Raw genomic sequence first — 22,560 nt, 5'->3', positions numbered from 1 at the left:
CACCTATATGTGACTTCCAGGATGAGAATATCTGTGACTATCAACAAGACACGGCTGATCAGTTTGATTGGACAGCTTATAATGGATCAACTCCAACTGATTTAGTTGATATTGACCTTCATCTCTGTTCATGGTTCTTTATCTTTTTCTCCTTTGTGTAGCATCACCTATATGTGACTTCCAGGATGAGAATATCTGTGACTATCAACAAGACACTGCTGATCAGTTTGATTGGACAGCTTATAATGGATCAACTCCAACTGATTTAGTTGATATTGACCTTCATCTCTGTTCATGGTTCTTTATCTTTTTCTCCTTTGTTTAGCATCACCTATATGTGACTTCCAGGATGAGAATATCTGTGACTATCAACAAGACACTGCTGATCAGTTTGATTGGACAGCTTATAATGGATCAACTCCAACTGATTTAGTTGATATTGACCTTCATCTCTGTTCATGGTTCTTTATCCTTTTCTCCTTTGTTTAGCATCACCTATATGTGACTTCCAGGATGAGAATATCTGTGACTATCAACAAGACACTGCTGATCAGTTTGATTGGACAGCTTATAATGGATCAACTCCAACTGATTTAGTTGATATTGACCTTCATCTCTGTTCATCGTTCTTTCTCTTTTTCTCCTTTGTGTAGCATCACCTATATGTGACTTCCAGGATGAGAATATCTGTGACTATCAACAAGACACTGCTGATCAGTTTGATTGGACAGCTTATAATGGATCAACTCCAACTGATTTAGTTGATATTGACCTTCATCTCTGTTCATGGTTCTTTATCTTTTTCTCCTTTGTGTAGCATCACCTATATGTGACTTCCAGGATGAGAATATCTGTGACTATCAACAAGACACCGCTGATCAGTTTGATTGGACAGCTTATAATGGATCAACTCCAACTGATTTGACTGGACCAGATGTTGATGTGTCTTATGGCACTGAATTTGGTAAGATAAGTGAAAACTTGATATAGATCACACATTGGTAATATACAGGTCTTTCAAAAAGGATCGGCCAAGGGGAAATCCAAATACGTATTTGGAGAGATTAAATTCATGCAATTATACGCATTATGAAATGGGTTGTATCCTGTAAGTCCTAACCATTTAAAAGCAGTGTAGTAAGGACCCTTTTTTATGATTATAAATGTGATTTTAACAGCAAATAACCCACCAGCCATACGCATCTTACAGTTAATTCTTACAAGTTATGCACTGTGCGTTAAGCATAATATGCAAGCATGATTGCAGAAATGATAAACAATCAGGTGATTGACAGATCAGTAGTCATGGCAACAACATGGTTGACCCATTGGTTATCAGCATGTAGAAGGGAGGGGGGGGGGGGAGACTTCACCTCTTTTACATGATTGATGATCACTAGCACATACCTAGAACTTTTAATAATTTTACAAATTTTACTGTAAAACAGATATATTGTGATTAACTTCATTTCCAGAAACGGTAGTTTTTGTTTATTTTACATCCAAAGCTGGTACCCTAGTCAGGAGGTGACCCTAGCATACTTATTTTAGCTGTTTGTCAACATAAGATGACTAACTTTCATCGAAGGAGATCTCATGGTAGTGAATTTACACTTTACCTATGTTACTGTTGTTTTATGTTTCCAGGAAGGTACATGTACATAGAAGCAACAGGACAGAATGAGGGTGATATAGCTCGTCTACTCACTCCCTCTGTAATACCAGAGACTAGGCAGGTGTGCTGGAGATTTCATTACCATATGTATGGAGATGACATAGGAAGTATAGAAGTATCTGTAAGTGCATCCAATTACTTCATGTGTTATACCATTACTAGGGTGTACATGATTGTATAGGTGGTATATTCTTTTCTCAAAAGTATTGCAGTAATTCTGAGAGTACTAAATTAAGAGAGGCGCTACTTTGATAGCAAAAGTGAGGACAGTGTGAGCTTGGGACCTTGTGTAAGAGCATGGACAGTGTCTTAGAATCTGTCATGCGCAGACTTGTCTTGGCCATTGCAAAAGGTGACATAGCCATATATGACGATGATATGACCATGTTTAGAGAATGCGCCAATGATTGACAGTGATATATGTGGGTCATTAGGCAGAGCCATTATAACCATATTAGGCTGTTGTTATGCAGACATCACGCTCTGCGAGTGGTACAAAAAGGTGGTCGTAAAAGGTTTATTACGTAGAGGGTGGTGTGCAGATTGCAACTGTCCTCAGACCCTGACTTTGTAATATAGACAGACCGTGACCTGGTCGCTGCGTACAAAGCAGGGGATCGCGACCGTTACACAGGTCTTGTCCTCAGAATCGGTATAGGCAATTTGTACAGAGTACCAATAGCCTGAGTAATTTGGAATGATTACCACTGGAAGTACATTTACCTGTGTTCACTCTGTCTGACATACCAAAGTTAGAAAATGTTTGGTCGTAATGTCAGTGTCACTGATATGACACGATGTTTGCAATGGGCCATTCCAGTTAAAATCCATACACTCCCTATGGAAGACTTGACCTTAATCTCCCACACAGAGGGTGTAGATTTCAAATGGAGTTAACCCATTCAAGTTTTCCATAGGGGGTGTATGGATTTCAACTGGAATACCCCAATGACCTTTTAAGGTCATTGGGGTAAAAGCTCTGCTGAAGCACTGTAAATTGTAACATGTTAAGATACAGCTCTAATCAGTGCAGAATTGTCAAGATAATGTACAAGACACTTTAAACAAAGTTAAAAAGCTAAATTAAAGGAATATCATTGCAAGCTCATAATCTACTAGATCTTGAAAGTCCAAAGTTTACTTTGTAATTTTTTGCACCTAATACTAGGCTTTTCATTCTAAAAGACTTCCAACTTCATGTTATTATTCCCTTTTATATGATGATGGCATCGATTTGAGTTGAATAATTTGTCTATTGAACGGCTGAATTTTTTTTGTATCATTATATAAAACAAATATGTTTGTGCAATGGTGTAAATATATCACTCTGTCAATTTTGTCAAAATTTGACATTTTTGTGATAACTTTTTTACCATTGCATGCTCAGGCATTCAATATTTGTAAAATATTTAATGATTTTACATAGTAATATTGGTATAACTTTATAATTGCAGTATCTTGGTGAACCTGATGTGATCTGGTCCAAACAAGGTAGTCGTGGTGAGCACTGGCAGATTGCTAATGTACTTGTGGCAAAAGATTCCCCTTACCGCCTGGTGTTTACAGGAATCGTAGGTGATGGTGAACTAGGTGATATTGCCATAGATGATATGAGTCATAGCCCGGGACAATGTGATCCAGAAGGTAAAATTGGATTTTTATGTCCTTCTAAAAAGAAAACAAACAAACAAACAAAGATACAAGTACACAAATTAAGATGCAACAGCAACTGCATATAAGAGACTCTTTGAATATATTTTTATATATGTTCATGTATCTTTGTTTCAATCATGATTTGATCAAATCGGGATAAAGTCGGCAGTTGTGGCAATTTATGTACTTAGTGGGAGAGGTTGATAGCAAAAGTATATTATGCTGGTTTCATACTTTCCTGCCAATCTAAAGATGATTTTACTTCACTGCACCAGAAATGCTAGCGGTGACCAGCGGCAAGCCAATATATCGATCACTCCACCGCAGCACCATTGGAGTTGAATTCAAATCAACTTGGAGCGGTGCCGTTCTGACGTATGTGAACAAAATACGATTTTGGAGCGGTGCTGAATGGCAAGAATGGCTTTCAGAGTCATGCCGCTGCCGCTCCGCTTGCAGAAATCGGCAGAAAGTATGAAACCATCGTTATTCCTGATGACTCAAGGAACAGCAACATCTACTATGGTGTGTGTTCTCTTTTGAAACATTGTTTTCACTTATTTCTATTGTATGATGCATGAAAATATCCCTGTCATTTGATTGGTGGATACTGAATTTCATGTCATAAAATACTATGTCTATTTCCCTAAAATTTCTCTACTAAAGGATTAATAAAAAGACACTTTTTATGGGAACTTTTTGCCTCACTTGAATTGGCAACCTCATCAGTGGATCAATTAGATTGTCTGCTCATTTAGTGACATTTACTTGTTTAGGCTGTGATAGTCTGAAAATATTTTCATATGTTATATTATACAAATATTGACTGCTATGAGGGGCATGGTTAAAATTATAGGCCGGGTGTATCTCAGAACCATGACTATGCCCCGAGATGAAGTCGAAGGGCATAGTCATGGTTTTGAGAAGAAGGAGACATTGGGCTATTCCAGTTGAAATCCATACACCCACTATCAAATAGGGCCTACATGACACAGGGAGTGTGAATTTCAAATGGAGCAACACAAATGGCTGACTCCAGGGACTGCCTTTTGAATTTGAGAAAAGAGCTGTAGAATGCTCTTCTGGTCTCTTCAAGAAGAGCTTTAGAAGAGCTGTTTGCACCTGTGGCCATTAAAGCATAAAGAATTTAACAAGTCATCTAGAGGAGCTATAAATCGTACTTGCAAATGCAACTTAAGAGCTCAAAAGGCAGTCCCTGTGACTCTGTTTGGAATATACACTCCCTGTGTGGGAGATTAAGGTCATGCCTTCTATAGGAGGTGTATGGATTTCAACTGGAATAGGCCATTCTTATATTATTGGCATTGCAGCAAATCAGAAAGAATCATATGCACAAATGTTCTAGAGAGAGTATATCAATTTGGACCTAATTGATGAGGAATAAATTAACATTTATAAGATATATTTGTTCAACAGGTACTTGTACATTTGAATTGGATGAGTGTACATTTTACAGCACTACAGAAGGAGACTTTGAGTGGTTGAGAAGTAAGGGAGGCACTCCAAGCTCATATACTGGACCAGCCATTGACCACACGCTAGGCACCAAAGATGGTAGGTTGCATCATCATAATTTGATCAAATCCTAGAAGTATGTCTTTGCTAGGGATCAGTTGCTGTGTAGTGACCATGCAGTGTGATGATCATAAAATGCATTGGGCTTAATTGCAATGATCTCTAAATACTTGGGTCTGTATGCACAAAAGAGTTAGACCGGGTCTAAAGTTAGACCTGGTCTAAGTGGAATTCCATCAGGAATGGTCCTTTACTATTATTTCCTTCCAATAGTAGCTAGCAAATTCTAAAGATTTTAATGCAAAGTTCAAAACTAATACAAAATAAACTTGAGCTAATGTAAAGGAAAATGTCCTTTCTCCTGAGACTAAATTCCACTGCAGATTTAACTTTAGACCCGTCAAAATCTTTTGTGTATAGCGACCAGGAATTCCAACATCTGGGAAAACTGATGTTAAACTTTAGACTTAGTGATTGGTTAAACAATGTTGATGTATTTGTTAGTCTTTGTATGTATCCATGTGATCATCTGCTCAAGTTGTTATAATGGACACAGTTAAGTATAAACTATTCCAGTGTCTGTAAATTTGACTAATTTTGTACAGTTTATTCAATTACATGTTTTTTTCATGCAAACCTCAAGGAAGAACAGATGATTAATTGTGTTTTCAAGTGATAGAGTGTCCCAGGTTTCTTCCTCAGCAATCTCTTTGACCCCACCTAACTAATACAGTTCTGTACTATTTCTCCATTACTAGGCTATTATGTCTTCATAGAAACTAGCTCACCTCAAATATCATCTGACCAAGCGTTCGTCCGCGGTACCGTCTTTGACACCCCCCAGGGTAGCTGCTTTACTTTCTGGTACCACATGTACGGAGATGCCACCGTGAGCTGGCCATATCGCTGGCAAGAATACAGGGCAAAGAGATTGGGAGCTGCTTTGGTATTTGGCTGGTCCACAAAGTGCTGATGACAAAGATTGGTTGTATGGTCAATTTGGTGTAGTATCAACAGATATGTTTCAGGTTTGTATAGACAGTTTTAAAATTTTTAATCTACAATGTTAATACTATATAATAGTAGATGATACAGGCATTCATTTATTTCAATCTCTGATTTGCTATCTGTCATATGTGAGCCCCTTCGAAACAATACCATGGGAATTTTCAGTGGTGTAGCAGTCAAAATTTGACATATTCCATAAAAAAAATAAACGAAACTTCTTTCCATTATCACAATTGTCTCAACAGATTTCATAAACCTTCTCTGTGGCTATGCCACATATAGAATGTGCTATTCCAGTTGAAATCTAGGCAACCCCTTTGGAAGATATAACTTTAATCTTCCACACATGCAGGGAGTGTGAATTTCAAATGGGTTTACCTGAATGGGTGTCTCTATTTGTAATGTACACCCCCTGTGTGGGAGATTACAGTCATGTTTTTCCTATTGGGTGGATGGATTTCAACTAGAATAGCACAATTCTAGCACCCAATTCTTTTTTTTTTCAAGTGACACATTGACAAAACTTCTTTCCATTATCACATTAGGCTTCAACAAATTCTTCCAACCCCTCCCATTGGCTATACCACTTATTTACCGTCATAGTGAATATGTCATACCTTAGTTACTGGTTCACGTTTGGTTTTCACACCTGTTTACAACCCATTAACTTTGTATTGTGATCATTTTGATCATGGTGCTGAACACAGAACATGAATCAGTTGACCGGGCAATGATCAATTTTGACTTCACACTACGACAGCCAATAGAATTCACGGTTGATGAATATATTGATATTCTTTTTTTTCCCTATAGATAATCATGGAGGGTATTGTGGGTTTTACTTATACTGGTGATATAGCTCTTGATGATTTGGCCATGGTACCAGGCAATTGCCAAAGTAAGTGGATTATTAAGTTTGTATGAAATAATTATACTAAAAATAAGATTATTGTTGTCGTTGCAAGATGCTTATCACTTGTATGGATTTCATTCATCTATGCAAACTGATCTATACAAACTGTGCATGTGGCTTTCTGAGTCAACATTTTCATTTATTGGCTTTATATCAATGATTTTTAAAGAGTTTTAAAAAGCCATTTACTGTGTTATTTGTTGTTTAATACTTGTTAAGTACATTAGTTTGTTTATTCTTGCTAGAAAAAGAAATATTTTGTCTTAATAAGAAAGGTAGAACAGTTTATCAACCCAAAGTGTTACAATTAAACAAGACAACAAATAAACACAAATTCCTACCGGCACACAACCCAACTTGAAAAAAAGCAAGGGAATGTGCCGGCACGTGATTCGAACCCACAACCTTCCATTCACTACACGGATGCCCTCACCACTTAGTTTAACAAAGGTTCATCAGAGCTGTTCTATAATGACTTTGTTTCAGTTCAACCCTTGAAGGCCACACCAACCCAAGAAATATCATGTGACTGGGAAGTTCAAAATGGAAAATGCGGCTGGGTTCAATCTATTCAGGATGACTTTGATTGGTCAAGAGATATCGGAGGTACACCTTCCGTTAACACAGGACCTGCCGTTGATCATACAAAGGGCTCAAGTGAGTAATAACATTAGGTCATGTTAATAAAAAAAATAAAAAACTCAATGATTTATACTGTACTACGCACAGGCACAATACCTAGATGTTGATCCACAAGCCTCAGCACACTTTAATATGCTTCCTCCAGAGATGTTTGAGCAGTACGCACAGGCACAATACCTAGATGTTGATCCACAAGCCTCAGCACACTTTTATATGCTTCCTCCAGATATTTTTGAGCAGTTGATTTGTACTAAAGATTTTCAGGTTTATTTGGACTATTAAGATCAGAAGATAATCACTAAAGTCTTAATCAGATTTCATTTGACAGCTTAACCATCGCGTATACGCGCGCGACGTCAAGCGTGTGCATTGGACCTTGTGCAAATAATACGCGCTGGACGGCTAGCAGTACGCTTAATTTGTCAAAGGGAATCTGAATAAGACTTTAGATTGTAGAGGGTAGAGCATTGGGTAATCCCAGACAAAATCCAAACACCCCACATGGAAGCCACAACTTTAATCTCTGACACATTGTGTGGATTTCAAATGAAATCACCCATTCAGGCAACCCCATTTAAAATTCACACTCCCTGTGTGGAAGGTAATGTTTTCCATAGGGGATGTATGGATGTCAAATGGAATAGCCCATTGAATGGTTAGTGAAATATTGGCTGCTATTTTCAGTTTGTGGTTGATACATTATTTGAAATATAGAGATTTTAATAGATCATTTCATGCAGTATATTTCATTACACTGATTAGATTTCATTTCTGGTATCAATGGTCTATGTTTCATTCTCAGTGACAAATAAAGAAAAACACTCCTACCGTAAAAACTCGATAGTTACCATATGTGCTTACTATCGGGCGCTTTTTTGTGCCCCATCCACAAAACTGAAAAGGGTTTTGAGCAAATCATCGATGCACATAGTTATATACGAACATGTAAACCTACAAATTTGTGTCTCAACCCAATTAGCTCAGTTGGTAGAGCGCCGGACTTGGGTGCAAAAGCACTGAGAGTAAGCACATATGCTAATTATCGAGTTTTTACGGTATGCTATAGTTAATCATTGTAATGGCTGTGATTTCATAAGAGAGCATTAACATAAAATAAACTTACCATGCGACTTTCTTAATACAGGCACAGGAGTCTACATGTACATAGAATCCTCTAGTCCACAGAAAGCAGGCGACAAGGCCTGGTTAGTCTCCCCACTCCAGCCTGCTACTAGTCCCTCAGGTGCCTGCATGGAATTCTGGTATCATATGTTTGGTAACACTATTGGTGAGCTTAATCTGATACTACGTCAAGACGGTGTGGACACGGTTGAATGGAGTCATTTTATCAACCAGGGTAATCAGTGGTTTTATGCTCAGAGGCACTTTACCAGCACTGACAAAGAATTTCAAGTAAGTATCACATGGTTGGTTGGTTGTACCACATTTGGGTGTATGTATCTATGCATGTCGTCATCCATTTCACATGACAGATTATCTGACAAAATGCGTATTATGAGAAAAACACATTTTTGTAATTTGGTCAAGAAGATGTGTTAAATGTATAAGATGTGTTAAATTTCTTTGAAAAAATAAGTGATGCGCTAGATGATGTATCGTGTATTAAATTATGTTCATTACAAAAAAATTCCCAACAAGAATTAAGGGTATGTGCCCTAATTTGCTGGTGGGATTTTTATGGGAGGGCACTTTTAGTTTGTGTCTAAAATTCCAGTTATATCAAGGGAGCCCATAGCGCCATTAGGTGAACGTTTACGGTAGGCCCTACATTTGCTTTCTACAGGTACATTTTTATACATGAATTTTAGTATAACTATATTGTTCTATTTTCTAATACCTACCTTTGATGGTTTTAGTTGGTTTTTGAAGGTGTAGTTGGCAGTGGATTTGAGAGTGATATTGCTATTGATGATCTGGTGTATGTACTGGGACCATGTCCAGCCTCTCGTAAGTAATGAGCTCTTTGAAATTCATACACCTCCTATAGAAGATACAACCTTAATCTTCCACACAGGGAGTGTGAATTTCAAATGGGATTACCTGAATGGTTGACTCCATTTGAAATAAATCTATACCCTCTGTGTGAGAGATTAAGGTCATGTCTTCCATAGGGAGTGTATGGATTTCAACTTTGGGATTAGCCCAATCAAGCAATCTGATACAATATTTTGAAAGCTAAAAACTATTTATTGCATAAATATATGGTGGCAATTCCAATAGGTGAAAGAAGCTTTTTGTTCAGTCACTCACAATGAAACCAAAAAAGTGATGACAGTTTCAGTTCTGGGACAAAAGTTATCCAAGTGCGGATGGTGAATTTCTAAAATACACTTTCTTTCCATTGCAAAATTCCAGCCCAGAATCAAGTTTTGCTTCTCATTTGTCATGTGGAAAGCAAAGCAAATTAAACTTTATTTGTACTTCTGTACTTCGGGATTCTCATCCCCTAATCTGAAATTAATTTTCTCCATCATTTCCATTTGTTCTCTTAGTATTAATCAAAAGCATTGACATTTTTTTATTTCTTAATTTAATTATTTCTCTTACAGCATACTGTACGTTTGAGAATGACATGTGTGGTTGGGTTCAAGAGTTATCACCACAAGATGATTTTGACTGGGTACGGGGTTATTCAAACTTCGCACCCCCACTTAGCACACCACCGTATGATCACACAACAGGCACTGGTATAGGTATGTAGTAAAAACAGAAATACACAATCTTGGGAGAATAAGGCCATGCAGACGTTTATCATACCATCAAGTAGTTTCCCATGTTTTCAGTGGATAAGTGTTCCAATTTACTGACATGACATATCCTTGATGTTTGCTTCACGTGCATCATGGCTGCGCTGTTAAAAAGCAAGAAACTGGCCTAAGATTATCAAACTAAATTCCAACAAAGGCTACAAACAAGTTAGAATATAATAGAATTCAAATTCACTAAAGGATAAAGGATATTCTTAAGATGTCACACGTCTATCATCTCATATAACACGCAACATCATTATTTGGCTTTGCCTTTTTGGCTTTGCCTTGTTGGCTTTGCCTCATTGTTTTACTTAAAATAATGATGTCGCCAGTGTTATATGAGATAATAGATGCACTCCAGCAGCTGAAAACAATACCTTTATTCTCTAAAAATCATTACCCCTGTTTGTTCTTACCAAATACGGGAAAATATCTATGACCTGGTGCCGTATTCCATTCAGCCCTTGGCTTCATCAAATACGGCACCAGATATAGATATCACATAGATATTTTCCTGTGTTTCATGAACAAACAGTGGGTAACTAATAGTATCTCTAGTATCAGTATTTTGACTGGCGGAACTTGCTGCTTTACCTCAATTAAAGAGAATTCCATAGCTTAATTAAAGAGCATTTCATAAAATGTCAGATATCTGGTAAAAAGTTTATAATCAAAGCAATAAGTCATCTTGTAAAGCAATAATCATCTTGCATAAGTTCTGAAATCATAACTGAAATTTGCAAATCATAGTTTTAAATGCTAATTTATAGGAAAGGTATTCTGACTTTAAATTAGATATTTAAAAATCAATGTTCCATTAATTAGAGAATAAACGATAGGAATTTTTGTTTTTACTGTCCTCTTCCGTGTAATAGACGACAGGCAGGTCCAATATTTTGAACTACGATAAAAATATTGGACCTGTCTGTCGTCTATCACATTGTAGGGGACAGTAAAAACAAAAATTCATATCGTTTATTCTCATTCTTAGTCAGTTAAAATATTATTTTAATAACTGTAAACTATTTTTGTAAGCAAAAACTAAGCTACCATCATAAAAACTCCCCTTGTTATAAAATGAACAAACCTTGTTTATAACTTTACGTATTCTGTTGCGCATACAGCTAGCGTGTGCGCGTAATTTGAACTAGTCTACGCATACAATGCAATACATACGCGTACGCGCATCTCTACAAGTGTTACGCGTTATCAACACTCATGATGATGTGGGGTTGTCTATGGCCTGATAACCGGCACCCAAACTCATGCGATTGTCCAATCAGATTATATGTTTACGAACTAGACCACTTTCACTGACTAAGAATGTTCTTATCACTCTTGCAGGCTACATGTTGTATGCACCATTGGAACCACCTGCTCAATCAGGAGACAAAGCCATCATCTACAGTAAACCATTCGCTGGAACATCAAAGGGTTACTGTCTTAAATTCTGGTATTATGTCTACTACCCTGGAGTAGGTTCATTAGCAGTGAAGATTAGATCTGGTGGTAATTATGGAGATGCTATATGGATGAAGAGTGGCGATCAAGGAACAGTGTGGCGGTATGGATCTGTGCTTGTCCAAGCTGATATTGAGTTTGAGGTTAGTAGGGTCTCCCTGGACTAGAGAGAAGTCAAATTCAAAATTCAACAATACATAGACAATTAAAAAGCAAAATTATACTTCTACGCTACTCAAATATGGTACACTCACCGGAGCGCTTTCACCGGGTCAATGTAGTACTAGGACACCTCCGATGATGTCACAGATGTTGATGACGTCAAACTTGAAGATGTTGTGCCGCCCCTTGGTTCCTGGGGGTCAGGAGGTTGTCCCAGACAGGGTCGATGTCCAACCCTTTATCACGGTTCAGTCTGGTCTTTTAGTTCTAATATGGATTGCTTCCAATCACTATTATTATAGTGATAATTATGGATTACATCACTAGCAACAACAATCTTCAGAGCAATAACATCCGCTGAAGACGCCGGTTGACCCGGTGAAAGCGCTCCGGTGAGTGTACCAAATTTGAGTAGCGTAGAAGTATAAATTTGCTTTCTATTTACGTTTACCGCTATGTATGAATATACATCATTACATAGACAATTGTTTACAGGTTTGCATATGTTTCTAGGAGAACAATGACAAGGACCACAGGTCTACAAAATAGACTTGGGCAAATTCCTGGATTCCGAGAATCCACAGAGTGTGGAAATTTCAGAAAATGTGTGTAAATGAAATATGTGCTTAAAATGTTTAAAGTTACCTCAGTTTTTTAATGTGATGTTTATTGCAATATTATTCCAATATAATATAAAATATTGAGTAAAGCATATGTGACCAACTCAAATAAAACCCGGAACAAGTCGCTAGACATGTTTTTGAGGCCTTTAATGTTGACATTCCCATAAAAAAGTCTAATTTTGAAATTCTTAATTTCATGATATTTGACTGTGGGACTAAGTGGACTTTCAAATCCTTGAAAATACTTAATAAAAAGAAGTTTATGTAATCAATAAATAACAGTTGAACTGTGATAATCCCAATTCAATCCTGTGTAAGGCAGGAAACTAATTGATCCATTACTCAGAATAACAATTTTGCAAAAATATCAAGGTATCATTTGCAAAAGTATTCATATCTTGAAAAGTATTGATGCTATTTATATAATGTTGGTATCAATTTAAAGCTTATTGTCTGGTGCTTACATTTTTATTCAAATCATGAAATGTCAAGAATGCGACTTGTTCCTGGTTTTGTCAGAACGGGTCACATATGTTCATACTTGCTGGAACTGCTACATAGTATTCCTACCTTCTGTGTATGATGCATGTATCTACACTGTGTATTATACAATCTTTATCTTTCATGTTTTATGTTTTTTGATTCTTAACCTTTATAGCCTGCATTTGAAGCCACACTTGATGGACAAGGTATCATAGCCATTGATGATGTACAAGTTGACACAGGAGACTGTCCTCCACCAGGTAGGCTATTATCCCCATGAGAACTTCCTGCCTATTGGTCAAAAAGGAGTATTTATCATCAATTGGACCAATCAGCAACATTGTTAGAATAATTTCACCACGCCAAAAAATGGGGGTGAATTATTTGCAAAACTCCATGCTGATTGGTGATTAAAATGAAGATATGTTATTGACCAATCAGAGGCAATGTTATATCGGCAGGTAGTGCCTAGGGGTTAAAGATTTGTTCATATTTCACTGCATTTATAATACGTTGCTTTAAAGTGGCTAAAAATTCTGGCACTTCTGCAACAATTCCGGTACAGTAAACTATGTTAAATCAATGCACTGCACCTTAACACAGCTTCTGCAAAACCAGTTATATTTTAGTTCACTGTGCTGTGGCGTTGTGCTGCGGTAATGTAATGAACATTGTGCATAGAAATGCCATTTTTTTATGCACGATGTCATCAAAGAAGTGCACAGCATCAGACTCAAAATAGTTGAGATGAATCAAAACTGTTCAGCCTATTTTAACACATAATTTTTTGTTACTGCCAGTTTTGTTGCTATGCTGCAATGCACTTCACTGCTGGATGGTGACTGCCTGTAGTACAGCACGGTGTGTGCAAAGAGGGTGCTGGGGGTGGTGGCTTTTGTCATTCAGTCAGGGGAAATGCATCCACTGTTGAGTGAAAATTATGGGCTACCATTGCTGTGGGTAAAATGAGCTGTAAAAATTTTTGAGAAATCGGGGGAATTGAGACTTATGCTCCCCCTACTTTTGAAAACCAGTGCATGCTACGTACTGCATCACAGTATTGCAATACAGAGTATTGGATTGTATTTATACAAAAGATAACATATTTATATAGAGGTTGTGCATATGACGTATCAGACCGTAAATATGATGGAGACTACTCAAATGCATTCAACAAAATCATGCTTGCAATCTACCGCGACAGTTCATCTCACACACATAACAAATGCACTACGATCAAATAGGTTGATGACAACATTTGATTGAATAGACTGCACTGCGCCATGATTACGTTGAAGGACACCGGTTCAAATTCTTTGTTTGTAGCCAATCAATAAAAGCATGCAGGGCCTCAATAAGGCTACATCTTAAAAGTGTCACCTCAAGTGGACCAGTTTGACATGCACTGAAACCAAGCCTCATTAAACCCTACACTATGTATTCTTCTTGTCAGGTTTCTGTAATTTTGAGCAAGGATTCTGTACATGGACCAATAATGTTGAAGGAGATGATTTTGATTGGATTTTGGATACTGGGAGTACACCGAGTGGTAGCACAGGACCTACTAAGGATCACACACTAGGCACTTCTTTAGGTTTGTATACTTTCTTATGTTTTGATCATTGTATTTTATGTGCTGTGGTAGGATTATTTAATCTGTGGTACCATGAGAGTTCCTTTAAAACTTTGATACTTGTTGTACATGCACTATCAGTATGTAAGGAGAATGCAATGCATTGGAATTGCAAATGATTTAGTTTCATCGTCATTCAAAGATTGATTGATACCCAAGAATGTTTTTTTGCACAAATTTTTATGTAAATTGATATGAATGAATAAAAATTGTTAGACTCTTTTGTTAAAAATACAGGTGATTCTTACCAACATGACCTTATTAATAGTAAAGTAATAGCTCAATCGATAAGGCGTTCTACTATGGTGCAAGAGGTTGCGGTTTCGAACCCTCGTGGTAGTTAGTACGCTCTCGTGTAAAAATTGAGTTAGCTTGAAATTCCCCTGGACAATGAACTTAATATTAATTATTCAACTTTTGATAGGCAAATCCAGAGATTAAAACTTAAGTTTCTTAGCTTTCGATAGCAGGGTATGCCATCTTGATCACAGGTGCTTTCCAGGCTCACTGCATCTCCCGCAGGACTGGTAGTCTCGTTCCTACGATGTGATGTGTGCTTAATCAGTGAGTCATATACATGGTCAAGAGAATACATTCCAATGTCTCTATTTGTGGTTTTCATATTCCGCGAAGCAATATGGATTCGCAGAGGGGCGACAAAACCATATAAGTCCCTGTGTTATTGTTTAAGGATTTAATGAATGATTTGGGGCTGTAGGGGTCAGTGACAACCTGATAACTGTGCTTTTTTTAAATACAATCTCGGCTAATTTGTGACTGTCCATCATAAATAGACGGAAAGTCAGCAATTTGACTTCTTGAGATAGCTGAAAGGCAAATCTCTAAAAATAACCCTCCTGTTGATATATTGCACATCCATCATTGCCATATTTTGTTATTCTATAAAGGCGGCAATGCCATGATTTTATTCTTATCATCTTGTACTGTCTTGTGTAGGTTGGTACACATTTATTGAGAGCAGCGGGCTTAAACCAGGAGCAGTTGCCTGGTTGTCTAGTGAACACTTTGATGCCCTTGAGCAAGGATGCTTTACATTCTGGTATCACATGTATGGAGCAGGTAAGATGGTGTTGGTGGGGGGGGGGTTGTTTGTATGTGGGCGTGTATGCCATCTAGTGAACACTTTGATGCCCTTGAGCAAGGATGCTTTACATTCTGGTATCACATGTATGGAGCAGGTAAGATGGTATGGGGTGGGCGGGTGTGTGTGTTTGTATGTGGGTGTGTATGCCATCTAGTGAACACTTTGATGCCCTTGAGCAAGGATGCTTTACATTCTGGTATCACATGTATGGAGCAGGTAAGATGGTACTGGTATGAGTGGGGTGTGTTGGGTGATCAAAATTCATCCACACAGCATTGTGTTTTGTAATTGTGCACACCTCACTGCCATAATAAGGGCTTTAACTATTCAGTGCATTAAAACAATTAAAACAAGAAAGTCTTAGGTTGACCTCATGATCGTTCAGGATCTAAATTTGCATCTAGTTTTCATCTGCTAGGTATGTTTAGCTTTTAAATGTAAGAGTCCACTTCTGTGGTGTGCTTTGAGGAACCATGTAACCTTGGCAGGTCTTTTGATTGGTTAATAATAATGAACTAAGATTTGAATCTCATGATTATAGACACCTTGAGGCACCCGATTAATGCTAAAATTTGCATACTAACATGTTATTCTTCTTTGTATATTGTAAAAACAGGTGTTGGTGAACTCAACATTTACACTGTGGACCCACTGTCTCAAAAAATGGCGCTACTATATAAGGTGGTTGGAGCACAAGGTGACACATGGAACGGGGGTCAAATAGACATAATGAGTGCCACAGAATATCAGATTTACATCGAAGGTGTGGTAGGAGCCAATTATACCAGTGATATTGCTATAGATGATACCAATATGATTGCTGGGACATGTTTCCGTAAGTGATATGTGACGATTAGCCAAATCAATGCATGGTTTGCCTTTTGCTAATGCTTGCTCTGATTGGCCCTCGCTATCTAGTAGTGTATGAATGTATTATAATAGTTGTGTACATATTTGAATGCCAGAGTATATCTCAGTCTCTTTTATCTCAGAAACAACTGTGGTGACTTGTGGTTCCCTGTGACTTTGGTATTTCTATATTTACCATATGGGCATACATTAGTGGGGATGGCTTTTTAAATGCATACATTTGTGTGGGTAAACTGAATGCATTTTGTCTTTAAATGTCTAATTGAAATGCTTGAAATCAGGGGTTTACTCTAACACAAACCTGTCAACAAATGACAGCCAACTTTACTTTGCTTTGCCTTCCTACCCATCTGTAATGAAACTGGAAGTGAGTGGGTCAAAATAACATTGATATTTTATTAGAACATAGCAAAAACTGAAAGGGACAACCTCCTATGTCATTGGCCCCTGAACATGTTTAAAGCAAACCATCCTATGTAACCTGTTGGCAGTTTTGTTTTAAGCATGTTCAGGGGCCACAAGCACATAGAAGGTTTTTCATGGCCAACACCAGATCAACATTTAACCTCCTTCCTTCCGCCCTAACAAAACTAGCTTCATTTGTAGGACTTAAAGATCTTTTGGTTTGTTCCCTTATATTAAAGCCACAATGTTTCTGTGATACAAACTTTTAAATCTCTGTTACAAATTGTACAATTTCCGTAATTTTCTGTTTTCCACTATAAAGCACTGAAAAGCAAAAACAAACATGTTTTAGAAGTGTACTTACATTTACCTTTTTACTGTAGTCTCCCCTCAACATCACCATTAAAATTCAGCATCATCAATGGTTGATTACTGCTAAATAATCACTTTTTTTGTTTTATTTGCAAATCAACACAACAGTTAGACATTTTACACATTTTTTCACTGTTTTGTGGCATTTTTAAATTTCCGTGAGCAAACACAGAATTCTGTGAATTTTTCCATTTTTCCTGTATCACAGAGAAATCGTGACTTTACCATATATCAATCTGTTATTTGTAATGTCTTTACAGGTGTTGGACTTAACTGCACCTTTGAGGATGGCTATTGTGGATATCAGCAAATTGGTTTGCCAAATGATCAATTTGATTGGTTGAGACAAAACGGTACAACAGCAAGCTTGGATACAGGACCAAAATATGATCACACTTTAGGTCCAGGTTGGTATTAAGTACAATTTTTTAAGCATATTAAAAAAAAATGTTTATGAAGGGTAAGGCCATATTAATTTAAGAGTTTGTCCCAGTGGTCCGGTTTACATAAGTAAATTTGTGCCTGTTTGTCATGCCCAAATTGTTAAAAACTGTTTAATTTGTCCTTTCTCTTCTCTTTTTTTTACTTTTTACCATTGAAACATGAAAAAAAAAGCTGTAATTGTAGTCGGCAGATAAATAAAGACCCCCTACTGCAACTTAACCTTTGTGCTGAACTTTATGAATGAAACACAATATTGAGATCAATTGAGATCTTTTTATCTTATTATAATGAAGCACTATTATGGTTGCACTTTCATACCAAAATGAAAACAAAATCTTTTGTAGTGAATCATTCTTTTCATAAAAATGGGTAAATTAAATACAATGAGACAAGTAAGTATACCACACCAAAACGTTCTCATAGGAAGAAATCGTTTAAACCTTCATCCTTATCAAACTTTTGTTTTGCTTTTCTCAGGCTACTATATCTACATAGAGAGCTCTTCTTATGTAGAGGGTGACTTTGCTCGTTTAGCATCACCGTATGAGGAAGCCACTACGGGATCAGGCATGTGTCTATCATTCTGGTATCACATGTATGGATATACCGTAGGCTCTCTCAATGTCTACTTCAAAGAGGACAATGTTGAGACCTTGGTTTGGACCAAGTACAAGACACAAGGAAATCAATGGCTTGAAGGCAGATTCACTATTCAGACTACTAAGACTTGGCAGGTTAGTACTTGGGATGAGATTAGGGTTTTGTTATTCTGGTAAGCTTACTGGGTTGTGTTTTGCCTGAGTGATATTGACTAAGTACAAGACATAAGGAAATCAATGGCTTGAAAGCAAATTCACTATTCAGACTACCAAGACTTGGCAGGTTAGTACTTGGATGAGATTGAGGTTTTGTCATTCTGGTAAGCTCACTGGTTGGTGTTTTGCCTGAGGAATATTGACGTAGTACAAGACTGAATGCAAATTCACTATACAGTTCACCAAGACTTGGCACATGAGTATTTGGGTGAGATTGAGGTTAGTCATTCTGTCATTATTATCTGAGAGCCTACTACATGTAGGCTAGGCAAAAAAAAATTGTTATATTGCATTCAAGTGGGAAAATGGAAAAGTTGGGTCTGTCGGTCAATTATCTTCTTTTTTTTTTTTAATCCCCACTAAATATTAAATAATGCTTCTTCCATTAGGGACATTTGTCAATTTTGACTACTGGATACTTTTTAGATAATCAATTTAAGACTAGTCTTTCAATAAAATATTAATTTGAAGTGAAAAACATTGATTTTTTGAACATATCTGTAAAATCATCATTCGAAAAAAGGGAAAAAATGTGACCCTGATTTTTCAGGATTTAGGGTCGGTCGCTGAAGGTAAGACAACAATTTATGTTTGCCCTATATTGAGACAAGTTATGGGCTTTTAGGCAGGTTGACCTTTAAGTCTACCAAGATGCAGCAGTTTTAATCATCAGAGATGATCATAAGTCATTCTATAATCATTACCTGAAGGTTTATTATGTTGAGACATTTATGTGGAAACAAGCAGATTGACTTTCAGTCCCCATCAAAACTAAGCAGATTCACTTCTGGTAAGCTTACTGTGTTACTATATACTATCAGAGTGCTTACAGAGTTCAGCCAATTTCTGTATGAACCAGACAAGTTTAAACCTGCTTTGAAATCTGTGACATACCGTAGTTAAAAAGTTTTGCTGAATAAACACTTTTCTTGTTGCATTCTAGATCATCTTTGAAGGTGTAAAAGGGATCAGCTTCACAGGCGACATTGCATTGGATGATATATTCTTCTTTGATGGGGATTGTCCACCATTAGGTAAGAAATGCTTTGTACAAACATTAACTCTCACCACGCGGATGTCGACTGCAGACGACAAGTTTCAAATTTTATTAAAATTTTTCAAAAATTTCAGAATTGTAAATGTTCATGACCATATTTGGAATCAGTGTGACAAATGCATTAAAATGAGTACAAACAAGCCTAGTATTGGTTCAGTGGTTCTTAAGATAGCTCTTAATATTTTTGAGAAAATATCTAAAAACTTTTTATGTTGAGGTCTATGGCTAGCATGCAGAGCATTAATATATCATACTGTGGCTTGCTTATCAATTTTGAGTAAGTAGACAACAAACCTTTGTTGATGTTTTTCATAAATGAACAGAATCAAATAAGGCACCACATCAAATTTGGTCCTGTAGGTTAGGTACTGATGACTTTTCTATCATACACCTGGTGATGTAATAAATTGTATCAAGTATAATAATTCATATTTGCTGTGTGTTATCGAGTTTCATTTAAAACGAAAGCACTATGTAAATGCTCAGGATACGATAGAAAGAGCAATTGGTGCCTGTTGGTGCACCGATAGCACCAAATTGGGATGTCATGCCTAATATCATTGTGTTGTCTACTAGGCATTACTAAGGGGTCACTATATCATCAGGGTTACATTTGTTATCGACATTGATATAACTTACAAGATATACCATAACCATTTTACCTGGTTAATATATTTCATTGAAACTTGAAGGGGTTTACCCTGACCCAGTCCCTATTAGTAGTCAGAACACTCTATCCCTTCCATTGGGCTATATGGAAGGGAAAGAATGTAAACTATGTTATGCGACTAATATTAAAAATATCCTTTTTCAGCTGAGTGTTCATTTGATGCTGGTTTCTGTGATTGGCTTCAAGACAATAGTAAGGATGACTTTGACTGGGAGATAGGACAGAATGGCACAGTTACAGAGGGTACTGGACCTCAGTTTGATCACACTACTGGAACAGAAATAGGTAAGACTATTGTAGTATGGCCATATATGGGGGGCACATTAGATGTGAGGAAATGCCGACTGATATAGCATTTCCCTTTGGAGTGTGTACACAGACAACAGATAATTAAAATGTTTGACATAAAAAAGTTGAATGTTATAGCTACGATCAAATAGGTTGATGACAATATTTGGTTGAATGGACTGCACTGCGCCATGATTACGGTAAAGGACACTGGTTCAAATCCTTTGTTTGGAGCCAATCAATAATTTCATGTCTTTTGTTGTCATTACCAATCTGTACTTTTTTGTAGGGACACTTTTACAAATAATTCTTATTTGTAGCGAGTAATCGTTCCCCAATATTACTTATTTGTTCTTGTACAGGATGTGTAGCCCCATTCCCTGCTTGAATTCTTATTTACCTAATTGTTTGAAATGGTTGAACCCCCTGGACACTACTGGTCATCTAACAGCATTTCTGATTGGTTGATAACTTCAAATGCTCATTTCAATTGCCAATTATAAATAGGCTTTAAACTATTTATGATCAAACTTGCATTTGCAGATGATCTTATTAATACCCTCCTTGATTGGTTCAAAATTGGACACAATATTCATTTTGGCCAATCGGCAGGTAGTTCTTATGTGGTTAATCTTTATCTCTCTTGTTTTTCAACAGGTAAATTTGCCTTCATCCGCACTTCTTCGCCCAGATCTCAAGGAGACAAAGCCCGCCTGATAAGCAAAACATATCCAGCCAGTGATGGACAATGTATGCGATTCTGGTATCACATGTATGGCAAAGATGTTGGCACGTTGAGGGTAATAGTTTACGATACGGTCACCGGAATTGATAGTCAGCCATTATGGACTCAAACAGGTAGGAGTCAGGGTCATGGACCATTGGTAATAATTATAAGACAATGAGGATGTTGTTGACTAAAATAAAGAGACATGCAAACATGTAAATAAAACTTTCATGCTAGTAAGTAAATAAAAGTTTATGATGACCAAGTAAGTACAAGTAAGCAAAATGATATTCTTTAAATAGTTATGATTTGAGATTAAACAGATACGGGCTGAATCCAAGATTTGAACCTGGGACCTTTTGTTTGCTTGTCTAACCTGCACCAATTGTGCTACAAAGTCAGGTGGGCATAACAGACAACTAAATTCTCAAGCCCGTTTGGGAATGTACAACATGCATTAAAGTGTAGTTGCACTGGGTTGCAGAATTGTACAGATAAAAAAATACTCCCAGGGATTGCCACGTGACCCCTGAGGTATGTGCATCTAATCATGGTGAGGTGACCAGCACGTAAATATACTTCCACTCCCCCTGCACGGCATGGAAGTACTGGGTTACATCGTGCCAGTACCAGGAACATGGACTGGCCCAATACTTCTGTTCAATATATTCTATCAATCGGTAGTTTTTCATATTATAAGGTACCTTATTACCTATTTCTGTTAATGAGCCCAGTTCATGCATAATAAGCCTATAAAATCAGTGTTGAAGCCAACATTGCTGACCTGAAGTATGTTGTTCATCTCTTCCACAGGCCATCAAGAAGATGTTTGGCGATTTGGCCAGATCACAGTAGCTTCACCCAATCCATACAGTCTAGTGTTTGAGGCAGAGGTGGGAACATTCACACAAGGGGATATAGCTATTGATGATGTGGATTTTATTGATGATGAAAAATGTCCTCGTGAAGGTAAAAGAAAGAATTTCTGATTTTAGCTTTACATTTTTTAGAAGTGAAAAATGATAATAAAAATCATTAACATTTCAAGGTAAAAATATTTGTTTTGTGTGATTAAATAACCAGCTTAAGAAGCAAATAGAATAACTAATCTATAACATTTACAGATTATTGATTATTGCTAGATTATTGCTAACTATCTTTCCAATATATTTACACCTGAAAAGGCTTAATCAGATTTTCTGCAGAAAAGTGGGCAATTTTACTAATGGGCTATTACAGAAATTAAC

At 37.0% G+C, this 22,560-nt stretch overlaps 1 protein-coding gene across 1 annotated transcript in view; it reads left to right on the top strand.

Moving 5' to 3' along the window:
• LOC140137059 (MAM and LDL-receptor class A domain-containing protein 2-like) overlaps positions 1-22,560 on the top strand; it is a 141,505-nt gene that overhangs the window by 68,656 nt on the left and 50,289 nt on the right. The window contains exons 49-67 of the mRNA XM_072158718.1: positions 162-290; positions 818-964; positions 1,648-1,796; positions 3,130-3,319; positions 4,766-4,903; positions 5,623-5,810; positions 6,686-6,770; positions 7,272-7,442; positions 8,572-8,840; positions 9,305-9,395; positions 9,998-10,141; positions 11,543-11,802; positions 13,103-13,187; positions 14,381-14,521; positions 18,234-18,490; positions 19,515-19,605; positions 20,443-20,583; positions 21,244-21,444; positions 22,127-22,282. Coding sequence (XP_072014819.1) covers positions 162-290; positions 818-964; positions 1,648-1,796; positions 3,130-3,319; positions 4,766-4,903; positions 5,623-5,810; positions 6,686-6,770; positions 7,272-7,442; positions 8,572-8,840; positions 9,305-9,395; positions 9,998-10,141; positions 11,543-11,802; positions 13,103-13,187; positions 14,381-14,521; positions 18,234-18,490; positions 19,515-19,605; positions 20,443-20,583; positions 21,244-21,444; positions 22,127-22,282 — 3,033 coding nt within the window. The remainder of the gene's footprint in view (positions 1-161; positions 291-817; positions 965-1,647; positions 1,797-3,129; positions 3,320-4,765; positions 4,904-5,622; positions 5,811-6,685; positions 6,771-7,271; positions 7,443-8,571; positions 8,841-9,304; positions 9,396-9,997; positions 10,142-11,542; positions 11,803-13,102; positions 13,188-14,380; positions 14,522-18,233; positions 18,491-19,514; positions 19,606-20,442; positions 20,584-21,243; positions 21,445-22,126; positions 22,283-22,560) is intronic.

The sequence above is a fragment of the Amphiura filiformis genome, chromosome 17, assembly GCF_039555335.1.
Source record: "Amphiura filiformis chromosome 17, Afil_fr2py, whole genome shotgun sequence".
Lineage (NCBI taxonomy): Eukaryota > Metazoa > Echinodermata > Ophiuroidea > Amphilepidida > Amphiuridae > Amphiura > Amphiura filiformis.
Note: the sequence above shows the minus strand (reverse complement) of the source record. Positions and strands in the feature narration are given on the sequence as shown.